Raw genomic sequence first — 17,273 nt, 5'->3', positions numbered from 1 at the left:
AAAAGATTATTTCCAAGCAGGTAGTAGAAGGAAGTAAGACTGACCTGCTTTGACAACCGAATGATATGAGTTAATAGTCCTCGCATCCTCTCCTCCACACACTGAGAGCGCAAATGCATCAGAAAAGGGTACAAAAAAAACACGCAAGTACTGTATGCAAACACACACGAAGTTGTACCAAAGACAAGCACCGTTCAACATCATTGCTTATTTGCTTTAGCTCAACTTTCACCACTGCCAGATATGAAAGAACATATATAAGTTTCTTAGCCAAGTGATTCATCAACTTAGAATGTAAGAGATAAGAAAAAGGAAGTATCCCAACTTATTTCTGCCAGCATTTTATGCAGTGGACTTTTCTGCAAAATAAATCTTTCTTCCTCTTCGTGCACAACTCTACGAGATGCCTCAGAAACACAACTATCCTCCTTGCCCCTGGAAAATAATTGTTCTTCCTCTTCCTAAAATCAATGCGATTTAGGAGAAATTTTTTGAATAAAAAACGCAGCATTTTAGGAGAGGGCGATTTCTTGGCGATTTTGAAGGCGAAGTGCGATTGGGTTTCGATCGATGGATCTGGCTATTCCGCCGGATTTGTCGGATTCACCGGAGGGAGATAAGGTGATTACTAAGTCTCTGGAGGGTGATGAGGTTTGTAGGGTTTCAGATCGGGTCGAGGATTTGACGAAATCGGAAAGTTGGGTGTCTGTTGCTCAAGATAAGAAATCGTTGAAGAAACATGAGGTTGAGATTTTGAAGAAGGATGGTATGAATATGGTGGAGATGATTGATGAGATCATCGCGAATTCAACTCCGTTGTGGGAAGATTTTGTCGTTGGGAAGTTTTTGGATCTAGCGCCTCATATCGTAAAGGTTCACAAGATTCTCAATAAGATATAGTGTTATGGAGACTCTTTTGTAAATCCGAAAGGTGTCGAATCCGAAAGCAAGAGAGAAGATCCTTCGTAGAGGATGTGGAACATTGCCGGTGTCCCAATGGTTGTAACAAGATGGACACCAACAACGGAGGAAGGGAAGCAAGAAGATGAAGCGATTCCTATGTGGGCTCATTTGGAGAAAGTACCTTTACACATGTACTCGTGGGAGGGATTTAGCTTCATCACAAGTAGAGTTGGTTTCCCGGTTAAACTTCATCCGAAAACCATTGCGTGTACTAACTTGGAGGAAGCTAAAGTTTTTCTCAAGGTTGATACGTCGAAGGTGTTACCAAAAGAGATCACTTTCACCAAAGAAGGCAAGCAATTTACAGTGAAGTACTTTTACCCTTGGCTCCCTGCACGATGTAAATTGTGTGATAAATGGGGGCATGGTGAAGCAGTTTGTGCACATAAAGGGAGGGAAAAAAAGAATAAGGATAGTCCTGGAGTAAGAAAGTCTGGTTTGGTGAGTACAGTTCAAAGGCAGGGAGATGAGATAGGGGGAGAGATAAGGGAAAATGTGGAGAGTAGTTCAAAATGGAAGGGAAGAAGATTCTACGGGTGAGAGAGAAAATAAAGAGGAGGAAGACAAGGTGAAGGACAATGTCTGGTCTACTCCAATGAAAGTAGGGAAAATGCAGACAAGTTCTTCTCAGAGTAACACTCCGGATATTCAGATATCAGTTTCTAAGTTCTCGGTACTGATGGATGAGAAGGAGGAAGGATGATGATATGATTGAGGACAACGAGGAAGCTGAGATACTTGAGAGTTATCTTCTTGAAGATAATATTATTGATTAAAGAGTGAAGGAATGGAAGAAGCTGGGTATGCAAAAAGGGAGGAAGAGAGGTCAGAAGACTAAGGCTCAAGACTCTAATCCGGGAAAGAGCTCAAGGTCTTCTCGCCGCAAAAACTAATCATTGATGAGTTTCTTCTGGAATGTGCGCGGATTCAATGGACATTTAAAACATTCCGTTGTAAAAGAGTGGGTTCGAAGGAATAACATGGAGTTTGGTTGCATTTTGGAGACTAGAGTTAAAGAAGGTAAGGCTGGAAGAATCTTAAATACGGGGCATAATGGAGTTGTGGGAGGATATTTGTCATCATCGGAATTATGCTCTGTTCAGAAATAAGGCTTGGATGATTATGGGAGACTTTAACGAGATCTTAGAAGGGGAGGAAAGTTCAGGGTTCACTAGTAGGGGGAGAGTTTCAACTGGAATGAGGGAGTTTCAGAGAATGGTGCTTGATTGTAGGTTCTCTGATATGGGCTAACAAGGGGAGGAGGGTGTGATTTGTAAGAAGTTGGATAGAGTTCTAATGAATGATTTTGCTCTTCATAGATTTCCTAATGCCTATTATGTATTCGAACCTGGAGGATGTTTGGATCATATGCGTTGCAAGATTCAACTCATGCCACCATCTGAGAAGTTGAGAAGGCCTTTTAAGTTTGTAAATGCTATTGGGAGGTTGCCAAATTTCTTACCAAAGGTTAAAGAGTATTGGGATTCAACACAGAGGCTGTTTCATTCAACATCCGCAATGTTCAGATTCTCTAAGAAGTTGAAGAATCTGAAACCTTTAATTCGAGAGATTGGTAGGGAGCAGCTGGGTAATCTCACGAAGAGGCAAAAAGAGGCTCATGACATATTATGTGACAAACAGAAGCAGACTCTATCGTACCCAAGTGAAGAATCAGTTAAGGAGGAAGCTGAGGCTTATGAGAAATGACTCCACGTTGCGGTACTATAAGAGGATCATCTTAAGCGGAGGGCTAAACACTACAAGAAAACGTTTCTATAACAACGAAAATTTACGAGAAAAATATTTCCTCGTAAATTTACATGGCGTTTACAACGAAATTACGACAAGTCCAAAATTCGTCGTAAACTCCATGTAACTTTACGAGGAAACAGTTTCGTCGTAAAGTCAATGTAAGTTTACGACGAAAGTACGTGGAAAGATAAATCCGTCGTAACGATTACATCGACATTACAACGAAACATGTTACCGTTATATTTAGGTGAAAACGTGTATTCAATGTGCTTTAACTTACCTAAATTCGTTGTAAATTCGTTGTTGTATATTCGTTGTAAATTCGTTGTTATATGCCTGATGGTTGGAGGAAACTGGCATGTTCCTGGAAATATGCCTGATGGGTATGGTGTCTCTCACAATTGGCATAAGAAGAGTATATTTTGGGAGCTACCCTATTGGAAGGATCTACTCTTACGCCACATTCTGGATGTCATGCATATTGAGAAGAACTTTTTTGAGAACATCATGAATACAATACCGAACGTCCCTGGGAAGACAAAAGATAACAAAAAGTCAAGGATGGACTTACCTGATATTTGCTGAAGAAATGAGTTACATATCAAGAGCAAGGGAAACGTTCATGTTCCCATCTTCCGGTTGTCATCAGAAGCCATAACAACTTTGTTTGACTGAGTTGCATCAGAAGTTAAGTTTCTTGATGGTTATGCTTCAAATCTGTCAAGATGTATTGAACGAGGTCAAAAGTTCTCCGGAATGAAGAGTCATGATTGTCATATGTTTATGCAACGACTACTTCCATTTGCTTTTGTCGAGCTCCTTCCAGCAAATATCCATGAAGCACTTGCAGGTAATTATAAATTTATAATATATATACATATGTTATGAAATGTCATTAATTTGATTACTTTTGCAATATAAAGCCATCAGAGCATTCTTCAGAAATCTTAGCACACGTACGTTCAAGGAAGAAGTCATCGAACAACGTCATGAGAACATTCCGATCATATTGTGCAACCTGGAGAATATATTTCCTCCTTCATTTTTTGACGTCATGGAGCATCTAGTTTTCCACCTACCGTATGAAGCATTGCTTCGTGGACCTGTTCACAACGGATGGATGTATCCGTATGAGCGACAGATGAAACATTTGAAGGGGAAAGCAAGAAATCTTGCAAAGGTGGAAGGTTCAATAGTTGCGGGGAGTTTGACAGCAGAAACATCTAACTTCACATCATACTACTTTGCTCCAACTGTTCGTACGAGAAAAAAAGTTCCTAGAAGATATGATGATGGTGGAGCACCGACATCATATGCAATTGATAGTGTTCCTGACAGTTTCTGCCAAATTGGACGGTTTGGTGGTAAAACGAAAGAAGTATGGTGGTCATGTGAAGAGGATAAACATAGTGCCCACACTTATATTCTGCTCAACTGCGAGGATGCAGTGACCCGTTACTTTGAAAGGTAAATATTTTTGTGAATGTGAACTATGTGAATGTTAATTATATGAATTGAAGTTAACTATATATGACTTGGTCATTTGTTTAATTTACAGCATGTTTGTATCTCAAGTTGAAGAAGCAATACTAAGAATATCTGCAACTGATGTGGACACACGGAAAGATAAGCACTTTGTCAAGTGGTTAAAATCACAGGTACGTAATATATCTCATTCATATATTAATTAAGCAAGTTTTTTGATACTTCAATATTAATTAAGAATATCTGTTTTTTGCAGGTTGATTATGACGATCCATATTATCCCGTATGGTTTCACAATTTGGTTCAAGGTCCAGTAGCAAATGTCACCACATCACCTATGTATATCACACGAGGATTTATCTTTCACACATACGAGTATGGGAGACATCGGGCAACGAGTAACTACGGAATATGTGTGAAAGGTGAAACAGACTTTTACGTGATCTTGCAGGAGATTATTGAAGTGAAATTTCCGGGGTTATTGAAGCTAAAATGCGTCCTCTTCAAATGTGAATGGTTCGATCCTGTTGTAAAACGAGGGATTCGGAATAACAAATTTGGTGTTGTGGATGTCAATTTTGGGAGAAGATACAACAAATTTGAGCCTTTCATTTTAGCTTCACAAGCATACCAAGTTAGCTTCCTTCCTTATCCTCGCCTTCGAACTTCCAGGATAAACTGGTTAGCTACTATCAAAATTACACCTCGTGAACGCATTGTCACTGGAGAAGAACCGCCTTTGCAAGAAGAAGACGCTATCACTGAAGTTGAGGTACCTGAACAACAAACTGATGAAATCCTTTTGATCGACCCGAAAAACTTTCAACATGAAGATCTTCCCGAAGATGCGACAGATGAAGCACGTGAAGACGAGTTCGAGGGAAGCGACGATGATGATTGTACTGATATTGATGAGAACGAAAACGATTTAGAGTGATGTAATATTGATGAGAACGAAAACGATTTAGAGTGATATAATATATGTAACAAATGTTGTATTTCTCTATTGTAATGTTTGTTTAAGGAAATATTGTTTTTATATCATCTTAATGTATGTGTAACTAATGTTGTTTTATATAATATGTATTTCTTTAGATTTTAAAAAATTATTTGGAGTTTTGGGTTTAAGTTGGAGAAAGAGTAAGAAGAAGTAAAGAAGAAGAAGATGATGTTAGATGATATGTGACTTTGGGGTTTAGGGATTTCATTCTCGGGGTTTAGGGTTAAGCGTAGTAAAGTCCTTGTAAAAATAACACGGGGCTGGTAACTTCGTCGTAAATGAAAAAAGACGGGCCTGGTAACTTCGTCGTAAATGGTTAAATCGATTCCTCGTAATTTCGTCGTAAATGAAAAAAAGACGGGCATGGTAACTTTGTCGTAAATGGTTAAATCGATTCCTCGTAATTTTGTCGTAAAAGAAAAAAGACGGGCCTAGTAACTTTGTCGTAAATGAAAAAAAGACTGTTCTGGTAACTTCGTCGTAACATTACGTGGAGTTTACGACGAATGTCTTTCGATATATATTGAGATGCCGCAGAACGAGGCAGCCTCGTTAATTCCTCCCAAACTCCTTTGCTCTCTCCCTCTAAGGTACCCCTCTCTCTCTTCCTTTTTTTTTTAGTTAGTTAGTTTAGGTGGTTAGTTAGGTAATTAGTTTAGGTGATTAGTTAGGTGACGGAATAATAGTTTAGGTGATTAGTTAGGTGACGGAATAATATTTTAATTATGTCATAATTGATTATTATTATTTTTTTTTTAGATGGCTCGTAGGAGGAAACCAGCAGCACCTACTTATTCTCAGTTGTTTGGCGATGGTTCCGGAGCGTCTTCTTCCGACCATCATCTTCCGATGCAGTTCCAGACTCTCAGACTTCTCAGAGAGTTTCATGGAGTCCTCCTCCTCCACCGCAGATGCCTCCACCTCCTCCTCCAGCGGCTGCACCTCAGCCTGCCCCAGCAGGTGCAGTTCATCCAGATTTGCGTGTGCCTTCATATGCACCATACGCGAGATATACGGTGGAGGATTTGCTTGGCCAGCCTAGACGGGAGGGTTTGGATGTTCTAGACCCTGATAGACCGCGAGAAACGTTTTGGTAAGTTATTAATTTTTATTACATTAAAATTTAAATTATTTTTATTTTCTAGGAATTAAATTTTTTTTTGTTTCAGGTTTGGGGCTAACAACCGTGTTAGCCGGAGCGTTTCAGAGACGATTAAGGGTTACTACGACGGGGCATATCCGAACTGGAGCATGACACCAGATCACGTTAAGACCACTTGGTTTAAATGTTTTGCGGTAAGATTTTTAAATTTAATTAAATTTTCACTTTTAAATATTACTTTTTATTTTTAAATATTTATTATTAATTGTAATTTTTTCAAAATTTTTGTGTTTCAGCAAAAGTGGCATTGGTCTTTGGGAATCAATGAGAGGGTGAAGAGGGAATTCGTTGCAAAGGCAAAGACCCGCCTTTGCAACACTGTCTCTGATTGGAAGGACAAGTGGGAGATCTACGGGTATGAGGGAAAGCCCACTGAGCTCACGACGGATGTGTGGGATGGCCTCATCGCCTATTGGAAGCTACCCTCTTCGATGGAAAAGGCCAATTCGTGCTCTGCTTCTCGAAGAATGAAAGATAAAGATGGTCATTTGCTCATGGTTCACAGAACCGGACAAAAACCTCATGCAGGAATCCGTTTAGAAGCTGTAAGTTTTGTTTTTAATATTTATTTTAAAATTTTCAATTAATTTAAATTTTAGTATTTAATTTTTTTTTTGTGTAGTTAGAGAAGACGGGAGGGAGTCTTACCATCTCTGTCTGAGCTATTCAAGATGACTCACGCCACATCCGACGAAGTTTTTGTGGATCCTGCATTTGAGAAACTGTTCCGTGCAGTGGATGCTCGGATTGAAGAACGGGAGGCGCAACTAACCCAGCAGTCTCCCGATGGATTACCCGTCACATTGACCACTGAAGAGGTCGACATAATCTTCGAAGAGGTACAACTTAAAATTTTTGTTTACATTAATTTTACTATTTTAACATAATTAACTATATTAATATATGTTTTCATTTTATAGGTGGCTCCTAAAAAGAAGGGACGGACAGTCGGCATTGGCTCTGTTAACGAAGTTGCAAGGGCAACTTTGTCATACACTTCAAGACGGGATGAAGAGAATTCTCAGATGAAAGGTCGATTGGATAGACAGCAGATTCGTTTAGACTCTCTTGAGGATTTGCTAGATGTGATGGCGGTGGGAAACCCGACTATGCAGAGAATGTTGAGTGAGAGACGAGCCGCTCTTGGGTTGCCAGTACGGGATCCCGAAGAGTCCGATCCAAACCGTCAACAGCCGAGCAACCCCACCGACTACTTCGAGAATATGTAGTTTTTTTTATATTTCGGTTTGTATTATGAATTTAAATATTATTGTATGACTTTAAAATACTTTTTTAAAATATGTTTTTCATTTTCATATTTTTTTAAAAAATTTAAAATATTCTAAATTTTGAATATTAAATATAAATTTAAATTTATTATATATAATATAATAAGAATCGTTGTAAACTCCTCGTAAACATTACATGGAGTTTACATCGAAAGTTTACGAGTGATTAACATCAAAACTTTTGCGAGGGTTTTACAACGAAACGTTTACGTGGGCTTTACAACGAATTCGTTTACGTGTGCTTTACATCGAATGCATTACGTGGGCTTTACCACGAAGCGTTACGTGTCTTTTACGACGAAACCTTTCCTTTCGCTTTACGAGGAATTTATTTCGTCGTAAACGTAACGAGTCTTTTACGACGAAACCTCCGTTACGACGGCCGTTTAACAACGAAACGTCTTTCGAGGTTAATTCATCATAACCCCCCGTTTACGACGAATTAACCTCGAATACTGTCCTCGTAAAAAATATGTTTTCTTGTAGTGAAACTACATTGGTTGGATGTGGGGGATCAAAATAATAAAACATTCCACAATGCCATTCGATCTCGTAAGGCACAAAACACAATTCGGGAACTAAGGATGGTAGTATAGTCACAAAGTATTCGGAGATAAAGGTTGAGGCAGAGCGGTTCTTTTCAGAGTTCCTTAATAAGAATCCTGACAGCTTTCAAGGTACTACTACAGAAGAACTACAAAACTTACTTGAATTTCGGTGTACAATGGAGGATTGTGGGAAGCTCGAGGAAGAGGTTACAGAGGAAGAAATTCGAAAAGTTCTGTTTGATATGCCATCAAACAAATCTCCAGGACCAGATCGTTTCCCTTGCGAATTTTTCAAGATGGTTTGGTCTATTCTTGCACATGACTTCACTGTTGCAGTTCAATTTGTCTTCAGATATGGGTTTCTTCCTAAGGGGATAAACTCTACAATCCTTGCTCTGGTCCCAAAGAAGAATAATTTTATGGTGATGAGAGACTATCGGCCCATAGCCTGTTGTAATGTCCTCTACAAGGTAGTTTCTAAGATTTTAGCAAATAGACTCAAAGTGATCCTGCCTCGGATTGTTTCTGCAAATCAGTCTGCATTTGTTCAAGGCAGATTATTGATGGAGAATGTGCTATTAGCCTCAGAGTTGGTAAGGGATTATCACAAGGAAGCTATCTATTCAATGTGTGTGATGAAGATAGACATATCCAAGGCATTTTATTCAGTGCAGTGGTCTTTTGTGTTGCGAATTTTGGCGGCTTTAGGAATCCCTGGAAAGTTTATTCACTGGATCAGTCTCTGCATTTCTACGCCTTCGTTCTCGGTGCAAGTGAATGGGGAGCTAGCAGGTTACTTTCAAAGTGCAAGGGGTTTGAGACAGGGATGCTCTCTATCTCTTTATCTCTTTGTGTTGTGCATGAATGTCTTATCCCATAAGATTGATAGAGCAGTTGCTGAGAAGAAATTTACTTTCCATCCTCGCTGTCAATCAATCTCATTGACTCATCTCTGCTTCGCAAATAATTTAATGGTTTTTATGGAATGGTCCAAGAAATCTATTGAGGGGGCTTTATCAGTATTTGCTGAGTTTGCTAAATTTTAAGGTCTAAACATCAGTATTGAGAAATCAACTATATATATGGCGGGGGTTTCAGAGGTAGATAAGAGTAGAATACTGCTGAATTTTCCGTTTGCGGAAGGAGCTCTGCCAGTTAGGTATTTGGGTCTGCCTCTCCTGACAAAAGCTATGAGGAAGACACTAGTAGAGAAAATCAGAAGCAAGATAAATACTTGGACCTGTAGATATCTCTCTTATGCTGGTAGGTTGCAACTGATCAAGGCAGTGTTGATGAGCATAGTGAACTTTTGGGCAGCTGTCTTCAGATTACCGAGCGGTTGTATAAAAGAGGTGGAACAGCTCTGTGCCTCGTTTCTCTGGACAGGTCCGGAACTGAAAAGCACGGGTGCAAAGGTAGCGTGGAAGGAAATTTGTAAGCTTAAGAGTGAAGGTGGTTTGGGGATCAGAGCATTAAAAGAAGTGAATAAGGTGTATGGCTTGAAGCTAATCTGGAGGTTGTTATCTGGTGATTCTTTATGGGGAAAATGGATAAAAAAATAACTTACTAAGAAGAAAATGTTTTTGGGAAGTGAAAGTAAGTACTCAGTCTGGGTCTTGGATGTGGAAAAAATTATTGAAGCTAAGGGACATTGCAAAGATGTACTACAAGAAAGAGGTAGGGAATGGTCGAAGTACTTCTTTTTGGTATTACAATTGGTCTTCTAAAGGAGTGTTGTTTGAGATTTTGGGAGAAAGAGGTCCAATAGTTAAGGGGATAGGTAATGAAGCAACAGTCGAAGAAGCAGTTTTTAAAGTCAGAAGAAGAAGAAGGCATCGTAATGTGGTGTTAACTGACATAGAAACAGAGCTTGCTAAAGTTGAAGAGAAGATGTGTGAAAGCTTGGAAGATGTGAGTCTGTGGAGATGTAAGTCGGGGTTTAGAGAGAAATTCTAAATATAGGAGACTTGGGTGTTAATAAGAGAAGATTATACACAAAACAATTGGGCAAGGGGTATATGGTTTTCGCAGGCTACTCCTAAGTTTGCTTTCATGGCTTGGTTAGCTATGCTGAATAGACTAACGACAATGGACAGAATTGCGAGATGGAGTCAAGGTGTGGATGTTAAATGTGTTCTCTGCAAGAATGCTAGAGAATCTCGTAATCATTTGTTCTTTGAGTGTACCTACTCCTCTCAGTTATGGGAACATCTTATGAAGGGGATTCTGAGAGATGCTTATACTAAGGACTGGTCGGAAGTTGTGGTGATTCTAGCAAGGTCTGATAGTGACAAGAAGAGATCATTCTGTACAAGATATGCTTTCCAAGCCATTGTACACACGATATGGAGGGAAAGAAACAAGATAAGACATGGGGAGAAGCCTTTACCTATGGAAGTGGTGAAGAAGCTTATTGATAAAGGAGTTAGAAGCAAGCTAAGCTTAATGAGATTAAAAAGAGGGAAGGGAATGGAGAATGCACTTCAATATTGGTTTAGTACCAGAGTGTGATTACTATGAGATCCTTTTAGAAGTAAAGTTGTTAAGGGATAGAATTTTCTTTACTAAGGTTTACACTTTGATGTAACAAGGTTTTTTTGATGAATACAAATTTAACATTCATTCAAAAAAAAAAAAATCAATGCAGACAGCAAAATTCAGTACTACACAACCAGATTTAAAGTGAAAACTGAAGCTGTCAGGAAACACAAAGCTCACCCTGAGATTGACACCACTGACTGCAGTGACATCATTGAGCTGTTCGATACTTTGATCCATAGAATTCTGCACCACTTTTTTCTTCTTGCTGCAAGTTGATCCATGCAAAACAACAATGGTTATAATTTTACATTTGGGAACCGAAAAAAAAAGAGAAAAGTTCTTTAATCTGTAAAATCCACATAAAGAAAACTCTTAACTGTATAATTTTAAATGGCTAAAGAAAACGAGTGATTTAGGAAAAGCTGTAAATAACCCCTCTTTCAAAACCTTACTGAAAGATCAAGGCAGCAGCTCAATTACCTTGGTGGTGGCGGTGAAGAACCTAATGTCTCCAGTGGTTTCTTCTGACCAACAGTTGGCTTTTTGGGTGGCATCCTAGCATTAAATCCTGCTAGTGACGTACCCAACGAACTACGAGAATTCATTTGATGGACACAAAAAAAATTCAAGATAGATGCCAAGATTGTTGAAAATACCAAGGAAAATATGCAAGTCTTTTAAAGAACCAAGGTTGCCCTAAAAGCTCAAAAAGAAGAGGCAAAAAGAGAGAATTTGAAAAAGACTTTTATCATCAGAAATCTAATATATAAAAATAAGTTATTAAGTTCTCTTACTGATGTGTTAGCGTCAATATTGCTAGGGGCTGATAAAACCATTCTAGAGGACTCCTTCGAAGTCACTGGGGCTGCCTTATTCCGTTCAAAACTTTGTTCAACTGATTCATGCTTCACATGGGACAGTGATGATCCTTGACTTGGTACAGAATTTAGAGGCAACGATGAGCTGTTCTGATAAGATCATAACAAGAGTCATGACATCGTGTGTTCTCCACTTGTTTACCATGTTCCATATTTGTTTAGTTGGCAGTTATTTACTTGACATTTTTTATGTATTTAAGTGATAAGAGTGTTTTATTCAATGGGATATGAAAAGAAAATTGCAGTAAACTTGTGTTCTTGTTCTCTTAAGTCTTTGGGACCTAACATTTTGACCAAATGTTAGGTCCCAAAGACTTAAGAGAACAAGAACACAAGTTTACTGCAATTTTTTTTTCATATCCCATTGAATAAAACACTCTACACAAAAGATGTCAAGAAAATAACTGCCAACTAAACAAATATGGAACATGGTAAACAAGTGGAGAAAACATGCACTACAAGAAAACATGAGATTAACGACGGCGGTATTCCTCGTGAGTTCGTCGTAAAAGAGGCTTTACGAGGAATTAGCGAGGAAACACGTTTCGTCGTTACTCGTTCGTCGTAACATATATTTCCTCGCCAATTCGCCGTAACTTAGCGAGGAAAACATTTCATCGTAAAGACGAAGTACATCATTTCGTCGTAAAGACCACGTAAACATTCCACGTAAGGAGGTCGCTATATTTCCTCGTAAATACCTCGAAAGGTGTTCCTCGTAAATTACATGTAAATATCTCGAAAGTATTTCCTCGTAAAATACACGTAAATACCTCGAAAGTATTTCCTCGTAAAATACTCGTTTAACCTTCCTCGTCATTTCCTCGTAAACTTTCCACGTAAATAAGTCGTAATTTAACTACGAATTTACTTCGTTTTTTTATTTTACAGAATTTAAAAATATAATTAAAAAAATAATTAAACTTATTTAATTTATTAATAAAATTTAAATTTAAAATAAAAATCAATACGAAAAAAATTTTATATATAAATAATTTTTGAATTTATAATACAACAGCCGGAAAAAAAAGAACTAAGGGTCGTTCATCGCCTGGTAGAATTCCTCACTCCTCCTCGCAACATCCGCCTCGTTATGTGTGCCGGATGACTCGCCTGGAATGGGATGTTGTTGTCTTATGTTCCTCAACATGGACTCTCATTCCGGATTTGTGGCCGCTATAACGTCCAAGAAGCCCTCGACTTCACCCATACGAGCTTTTGTCGAGGCCAACTCGTTACGCAGCTCAGTGACTTCCTCATCCCGTCTCTTACCATAAGACGATGTCGCTCTCAGAACATCATTGACGGAACCAATCCCCAACGTACGTCCCTTTTTCTTAGGGACAACCTTAAAAACAAAAAATAAATATTGTTAGTAAAAATTTAAAGTTAAATTAAATGAATAATAAAAAAAATTAAAATTTTAAAAAATTTACATCCTCGTAAATCTTATCCACTTCAAGTGTGGATAAGGTGACGTGTAATCCATCGCTGGACTGCTGGGTCTGGCGGTCGTCAACCCGAGCAACCAAGTCGTTGAAGATTTGCTCGGACTTGCCATCTAGAAATTGGCCCGCCTTGTTCTTGTGGGTCCTCTCGTAAAGTTGCAAAAGAGACGGGAGTTGTCCTGTCTCTTTGGCCTAAAAAACATTTAAGAAAGTTAGAATATATATATATATATTAAAAAATAATTGAATAAAAGATTTAATTACCATTTCCAAACGGACACCGGCGTGGGGTTTTTGGCCCGTAGAGTGAAGCATCGGCCCGTGGCCGTGGTCATCTACCGTGTTACGGGAGGCAGAGCAAGACTGGGAGATTCTAATGGCGTCAGGATCCCGCCAATAACGGATGAGGCCATCCCACACATCCGTGGTGAGCTCAGCGGGTTTGTCACGCTCATATCCTTTCACGATCAAGTCACCCTTCCAGTTGGAGACCGTGTCCAGCAAGCGAACTTTCGCCTTCGTGTAAAACACTTTCCTCACCCTCTCATTGACCCCCATGGACCAATGATATTTTTGCTGTAAAAAAAATTAAATTAATAATTAGTTTTAAAAAAATATATATATAAATCATGAAAAAATTAAAGTATATATAATTAATTAATAGTAACTTACAGCGTAAATTTTAAACCACTTCTTTCTGACGTAGATCGGCGTCTTTTTCCAGTTCGGATGTGGCTTGGAGAAGTAACCTTTGATCGTGTCGGTTACGTCCGATGCAAGACATCAGTCAACCCCAAACCTGAAAAAAACAAATTTAAAGAATAAATTATTTATTAATGTTATAAAAGAATTTTAAAATAATTAAAAAAATAATTAATGTAACATACCACAAAGTTCCGTCCGGTCGGTCGGGGTCTATGACTGGTAAACCTTCTCTGCCTGGCTGACCGAGAAGGTCATCGACAGTGTACTGCGAGTAAGGAGCACTCGGAGGCACCATCAAATCGGGATGAATCTCGGCGGGCATCAGGGGAGCCATCGGAGGAGGCACATGTGGAACCAATGGTGCACTAGAAGAAGGCGACCGAGAGACTCTCTGAGAAGACCGAGTCTCGGGGACAGTCTCCGGACCCGAAGAACCGGGAGCTGAAGAAGAACCGGGAGCCAAAGAAGGTGGGTCTAAACGACTACCAGGCTCACCGAACAACTCTCTGTAATGGGGAGTAAGCATGTTCTTTCGAATGCCCTGCAAAAAAATTTAATCTTAGAAGTTAACATCAACAGTATTAACAAATTCTATAATTAAAAATTTCTATAAATCTAGCTAAATTCCCTACATTAACCACATAATCAACACTAATTAACATAAAATCCGTAAACCTATCTAAATTCCCTACACTAACCACCTAATCTATCCTGAACTAATCAAATTAGAGAGAAATTAGAGAGAGTTACCATTTCTACGAAGTGGAGAGGAAGTTGAGACGAAATGAAAGTGTGAGCGCTCGCGAGTATATATAAGAGAATAAATATCCTCGTAATTTCCTCGTAAATTTACGAGGAATTACAAAGGCCCGCGTTTTGATTCTTCGTAAAGCCCACATAAAATTACGAGGAAATAGCAAGATCTGTGTTTTTATTTTACGAGGAAATAGCAAGGCCCGCATTTTTTATTTTTTAATTTAGTCGTTATTTCCTCGTTATTTTACGAGGAAATTACGAGGATTATGTTTAAATCCCTAAAATCCGAAACCCAAAACCCCATCTTCCGAGGATTATTCTTAAATCCCTAAAATTCGAAACCCCAAACCCCATCTTCCTTATCTTCTACTTCATATATTCCAAACCCCAAACCCATCTTCCCTTTAACGAGGAACTCGCGAGGCCCGTGTTTGGTTTCCTCGTAACGTCCTCGTTCATTTACGAGGAATTAGCGAGACCCGCTTTTTTATTTACGAGGAAAGAGACGCAGCTAATTGGTCGTAAAACCTTTCGAAATTTCCTATAAATACTCACCAGTTTGCTTCTCAAATCAAAGATAAACTCACCAATTTTCTTCTCAAATCCGAGATAATTACTCACCAGTTTGCTTCTCAAATTAGAAAGAGTTGAAAAACAAAAGGAGAAGAAGATACTGGAACACATGTGGGCGGAGACAAGGCTAGACTTACGTAGGTCTCGCCTTGTTTCTTCCCACCTGTGATCCCAATATCTTTCTTCTCTTCTTTTTTCAAATATTACAATGGTAGTCCTTAATTGGTCGTTCATTTACGAGGAAATAGCAAGGCCCGTGTTTTTATTTTACGAGTAAATAGCAAGGCCCGCGTTTTCCGGTTACGAGGTCTTTACGACGGTTTCCGATTACGTGGAATTAACGAGTCCTGCGTTCTTTATTTTTTAATTTCATCGTTATTTCGTCGTTATTTTACGAGAAAATTACGAGGATTATGTTTAAATACCTAAAATCCAAAACCCCAAACCCCATCTTCCTTATCTTCTACTTCATATATTTCAAACCCCAAACCCATCTTCCCTTTAACCTCAATCTATTCTTTCCATTCCAAACCCCAAATTCTAAAACCAAAATTCCTTAACTTATAATCTCAATCTCTTATTTCTAATACAAACTCCCATTACCTTACACAAAATCAAATTATATAAATAGTTTTTCATGATTAAATCCATCAAATCACATGCATTAAGTCAGAAAATAAATCTTATTAAAAACAAATACATCAATCGGATACATCGACATTCTCGTCATCACTAGAAACATCATCATTTTCATTAAACTCGTCTTCAACAGCTTCGTCTGTGGCATCGTCGGTAAGATCTTCGTACTCATGATTATGCAGATCAATGAGAAGGATGTCATCAATTTTTTGTTCAGGTTCAATGACTTCATTTATCTGTTCTTCTTGCAATGGTGGTTATTCTCCACTGACGATTCGTCCTCGAGGTGTAACTTTGATCACGGCTAACCAATTTATTCCTGATTCTCTCATCCGAGGGTACGGAAGGAAGATAACTTGGTCTGCTTGTGAAGCTAAGATGAAAGGCTCGAATTTGTTGTACCTGCAAAAATAAAGAAAACGTAGAAATTAATTTATTTTGCTCATGTATGGCAAAAAAAGAATTTTTTGTACCTTCGTCCACCATTGACATCAACTACACCGAATTTGTTAAACCGAACACCTCTGTTGACGACGGGGTCGAAGCATTCACATTTGAAGAGGACGCATTTCAGTTTCAATATACCTGGGAATTCGACTTCAATAATCTCCGTCAAGATCCCGTATAAATTTGTTTCCTCTTTCACACATATTCCATAGTTACTGGTCGCCTGCTGTCTACCATACTCATATGTGTGAAAAGTATAGCCTCGTGTGAAATACATCTGTGATTTGGTGACCTTTACAAGTGGAGATTGAATTACTTCGTGTAACCACTTAGGATAATCTGCATCGTCGTCATAATCAACCTGCAAAAATAAAGAGAACGTTGAAATACAGATCATGTATGAAAAAAAAGTTTGATCGACCTGAAAAATTAAGAGTTTGAGTTAATACCAGATTCTTCATCCACTTAATAAAATGTTGATCTTTCCTTTTGTCTACGTCACTTGTGGATATACTTGGGAATATTTCTTCGACTTGAGAAACAAATAGGCTGTAAAATCACATTTTATATTAATTAATCTTTGGCAATTATATAATTTATGCTTATATGTGTTTAGAAGTGTCCATATATGTTACCTTTCAAAATAACGCATCAATGGATCCTGGCAATTGAGTAGAATATAGGTGTATGCACTATGAGCGTCTTCTTCACCCGACCACCAAACATCTTTTGATTTCCCACCAAGTCGTCCAATCTGGCTAAAGATGTCTGGAACACCAGCAACTGCAAATGTTGGCGCGACACCACCATCATCATATCTTCTTGGAGCTCTTTTCCGGGTACGTACTTTTGACGCAAAGTAGTACGATGTGAAGTGAGAAGTTTCTTCCGTCAAACTTCCAGCAATTATAGAACCTTCAACTTTTGCGAGGTTCTTTGCTTTTCCCTTCAAATATGTCATGGCTCGTTCATACTGATACATCCATCCGTAATGTACAGGTCCACAAAGCAATGCCTCATATGGGAGGTGGACAGCTAGATGCTCCATGACGTAAAAAAATCCCGGAGGAAATATCTTCTCCAAGTT

General features: G+C 38.6%; 1 protein-coding gene across 1 annotated transcript; it reads right to left on the bottom strand.

The window, feature by feature from the left end:
* Window positions 1-93: 93 nt before the first annotated feature.
* On the bottom strand, window positions 94-11,849 carry LOC106362518 (transcription initiation factor TFIID subunit 4b-like). Its single transcript, XM_048755367.1, has 3 exons — window positions 11,221-11,849; window positions 10,918-11,005; window positions 94-461 (listed from the first exon to the last, which is right to left on the bottom strand). Exons 1-3 carry the CDS (start codon window positions 11,343-11,345, stop codon window positions 288-290), a joined length of 387 nt encoding a protein of 128 aa, XP_048611324.1. The 5' UTR covers window positions 11,346-11,849; the 3' UTR covers window positions 94-287.
* Between the last annotated feature and the right edge of the window lie 5,424 nt (window positions 11,850-17,273).

This window comes from Brassica napus, chromosome C4 (assembly GCF_020379485.1).
Source record: "Brassica napus cultivar Da-Ae chromosome C4, Da-Ae, whole genome shotgun sequence".
Classification (NCBI taxonomy): Eukaryota; Viridiplantae; Streptophyta; class Magnoliopsida; order Brassicales; family Brassicaceae; genus Brassica; species Brassica napus.
Note: the sequence above shows the minus strand (reverse complement) of the source record. Positions and strands in the feature narration are given on the sequence as shown.